We start from the raw sequence: 3,450 nt of genomic DNA, 5'->3' as shown, positions 1-3,450 counted from the left end.
TAACAACAATAATCAATAATCAACAATTTGATTAATGAAATAATCAAAATATAAAATCAAACTCATCATTATATTCTCTCATTTCTAAATAATTTTAATATTAATTAAAACAAAATGAAGAATAAAGAATGAATAAATATAAATAAAATAAAATAAATAAGAAGATAAATAAGATAAAATATATAATAAATAATAAACAAAATAAAATAAAGATATAAAATAAAAGATAAGAATAAGAATATAAAAATAAAATAAGAAAAAAAGAAATAAAGAATAAAAAAAAATTATAAAACAAATATAAAGAATGATATATCAATCATAAGATAGAAAAGATTAATAAATTGAAAACAAATAATCGATAAATAAATGATGATAAATGATAAATGAAATTCATATTACATTATTGTATTAAAATACAAACTAACAAGAATAGAAGATGAAATGAAATAACAACAAACAATCAAAAATAAGAATATAAATTATAATTATGACAATTATATTTCAGCTCTTCTTCAAACTACAATACAATCCATTTGTTGTAGTTGTGCTGTGCACACATCTTCTGAACTTTGAAAAGATTCTTCAGGTATTCTTTTATTCTTCTTTAACTTAGTTGTAGACCCACATTCATAAAAACAAGATTTTCCAAATGAACTAATTGATGTTGGTATATTAATTCTTCTCAATGATGAACAAAACTCAAAACATCTAATTCCTAATTTAGTGATTGATGATGGGATACTAATTGATGTTAATGATGAACAATCATAAAAACACAAATCGCCCAATTCACTAACTGATGACGGAAGAGTAATTGACGTTAATGATGTACACCAACTGAAACAATTATCACCTAATTTACTAACACCTGATGGTATATTAATTGATTTTAATGAATTACATTTAGCAAAACAATGGTCTCCTATTTTAGTTAAAGATAATGGTAGTTTGATCGATGTCAATAAGTTACAATTATAAAAACAATCCCTTCCTATTTCACTAATTGATGATGGAATATTAATTGATACCAATGATGAACATCCACTAAAACATTCATCACCTAATTCACAAACTGATTGTGGGATATCAATTGATGTTAATGAAGTACATTCACTAAAACAGTAATTTTTTAATTTAGTAACTGTTGATGGATAACAAATTCATTAATGTCTCTTCGTTGTATTTCTTTTCCATTAATTCTTTTCAACCCACTAATATAAATTGATACCATATTTTCATCTCCTAGAAATATACTATCTTCACTAATAAATTGTATCTTTTCTATATTAATCGATGTCAATGATGTGCATTCTCTAAAACATTGCAACCCTATTTCATTAACTGTCAGTGGTATGCTAATTGACGTTAACGATGAACAGTATTCAAAACAACATTCTCCTAATTTACTAATTGATGATGGAATAGTAATTGATGTTAATGACGTACATCTTTCAAAACAATCATCTCCTAATTCTTTAACTAATGTTGGTATATTAATTGATTTTAGTGTTGGACATTCACTAAAGCATTTATTTCCAATAATTGTAACTTCTGGTGGTATCATGCCTCCGCATTTCTTTCTGTCTTCATTTGTATATGCAATACTTTTACATATACTTCCTTGTTCTTTTTCTTTTAAATATGTTGAATAATTTACTGTATACCATATTACTTTTTTATTTATTCTTCCATCATTAAACACTCTATCACTTCTATTATAAATATGAAATGTTTCAATATTAGTAAATAATTTTCTTGAATAATAATCTAATGGAATTGGATTAAAATGAAATCGTTCAATATTTCCTTGAAATCTTTTAATTCCTATTTCTAAATTAATAAAATCATTAATATCATTAAAGTACATTGATACTATCATTATTTCATTATATCCTAATTTCATTATTGATTTATTATTTATTAGTTGTTTTTATTAGTTCTTTTATTTTTATATTTTAATTTCTTCTTTTTTATTCTTTATCATCATTCTATTTTTATTAATTGATATTTGTTATGAAAAACAATAAATAATAAGAAATAAAATAAAATGATATTTATTTTTATTTTTAATAAATTCATAATTATTAAATATTTCATTTTATTTTATATTTTATTCATTATTGATCGAATATAGCACGTCAGAGACAACACACACTCCACTAAATATTTCCATCATTCAAATCAACCAGTTATTGACTGGTTATAGTGTTGTATTTAGTTAGAAAAACATCATAATCAATACTACAAGAATAACAGTGTTTATTATGTACAATGACAGAATATCATTGACAATAAAAGAATGGGATTTATAAAGATGTTATTATTACTTGTTATGATACAAGTATTATTTGATAATATAAGAAAGATCATCAAAGGAAAAGGGTCTAGTGGTTGATTCTAAAAAGAATATTAACTCATAGTAATACAGTAATAATTATATATTCTTCTTAAAATAAGAAAATAAAGAAGAAATTCAAACCCATCAAAATCAAATAGAAATTAAATAACGAATATTTAAATAATTGATGTTTAAAATACTTTATTTCATATCAAATAAATGAGAAAATGAAATTATCATATTTCAACAACTAAAATTAAAGAATAAAATAATAAATGATGAAAATACATTGTTAAAACAAATAATCTACATTGAATAATGAATAATATAAATTAAAATTATTAACATTTAATTATCTAATTTTTATTTGTTTTGATTTGATTATTATTATTTAAATTATCAATATTAATAAAAAATTAAATGAATGACAAACACTTGAAGAATCATATTTTTGATGAAAGAACAGTAGAAATGGTAATAGAACATTTCTATATACAATCAAAAACAATTATGGTAAATTATTCAAATTAGAAAATAATTTGCCATAATTGTTTTTTGATTATTTTTGTTCAAAAAATTTTATATAATATAAATAATTTTTTAATATTTCTTCATATTTACAAGAATTATTGAAAAATCTAATGAATATTCACTTCAGTTGTTCGAAGATAGAATAATTTGAAAAGAGAATACTTGATAGATTTTTATTAGTGCAAAATATGATATGATGATAAATAATGGATTTAGATTTATGTTAGTTTAAAAAATATAATAAATTTTAACATATACATTCTGAATAAATTTTATATTGAAAACATATTTGATAATTTAAATAATTTGATTGATATTTTCATACTAAAAATATCAGTTTAAAAATTAGAACAAATTAATTTACATTAAATTATTTTACTTCTATAACATATTATACTTTTATTTATTCATATTATTTTACTTTTAAAAAAGATATTTGTTTATTATTAAAATTAATTAAGATTAATTTTTATAACTTTTGAATGATTTTATCATTTTTTCTATTGAAATATATTCTCTCATATTCTTTGATTGTCTTGTTATATCATTTTCTTTTCATTAAGAAAGATTCTATTAAGAAA

At 20.4% G+C, this 3,450-nt stretch overlaps 1 protein-coding gene across 1 annotated transcript, besides 10 other annotated features; it reads right to left on the bottom strand.

Moving 5' to 3' along the window:
• Window positions 1-51: part of a microsatellite that runs on past the window's edge.
• A 34-nt stretch (window positions 52-85) lies between these two features.
• Window positions 86-110: a sequence feature (AT_rich).
• A 24-nt stretch (window positions 111-134) lies between these two features.
• Window positions 135-285: a microsatellite.
• Window positions 286-512: 227 nt separating this feature from the next.
• On the bottom strand, window positions 513-1,903 carry EDI_271470 (uncharacterized protein; the record flags this gene model as incomplete). The annotated part of the gene is made up of 2 exons (XM_001735460.1): window positions 513-1,072; window positions 1,255-1,903. 2 exons carry the CDS (start codon window positions 1,901-1,903, stop codon window positions 513-515), a joined length of 1,209 nt encoding a protein of 402 aa, XP_001735512.1.
• Window positions 1,835-2,000: a microsatellite.
• Window positions 1,879-1,995: a microsatellite.
• A 22-nt stretch (window positions 2,001-2,022) lies between the features above and the next one.
• Window positions 2,023-2,115: a sequence feature (AT_rich).
• Window positions 2,116-2,124: 9 nt separating this feature from the next.
• Window positions 2,125-2,705: a repeat region.
• A 13-nt stretch (window positions 2,706-2,718) lies between these two features.
• Window positions 2,719-2,760: a sequence feature (AT_rich).
• Window positions 2,761-2,909: 149 nt separating this feature from the next.
• Window positions 2,910-2,947: a sequence feature (AT_rich).
• A 149-nt stretch (window positions 2,948-3,096) lies between these two features.
• Window positions 3,097-3,344: a sequence feature (AT_rich).
• Window positions 3,345-3,450: the final 106 nt, after the last annotated feature.

Source organism: Entamoeba dispar, genomic scaffold, assembly GCF_000209125.1.
Source record: "Entamoeba dispar SAW760 scf_1105229459151 genomic scaffold, whole genome shotgun sequence".
In the NCBI taxonomy this organism is placed as follows: domain Eukaryota; phylum Evosea; order Mastigamoebida; family Endamoebidae; genus Entamoeba; species Entamoeba dispar.
The sequence above is the reverse complement of the archived record's forward strand: the minus strand, read 5'-3'. Positions and strand labels throughout refer to the sequence as shown.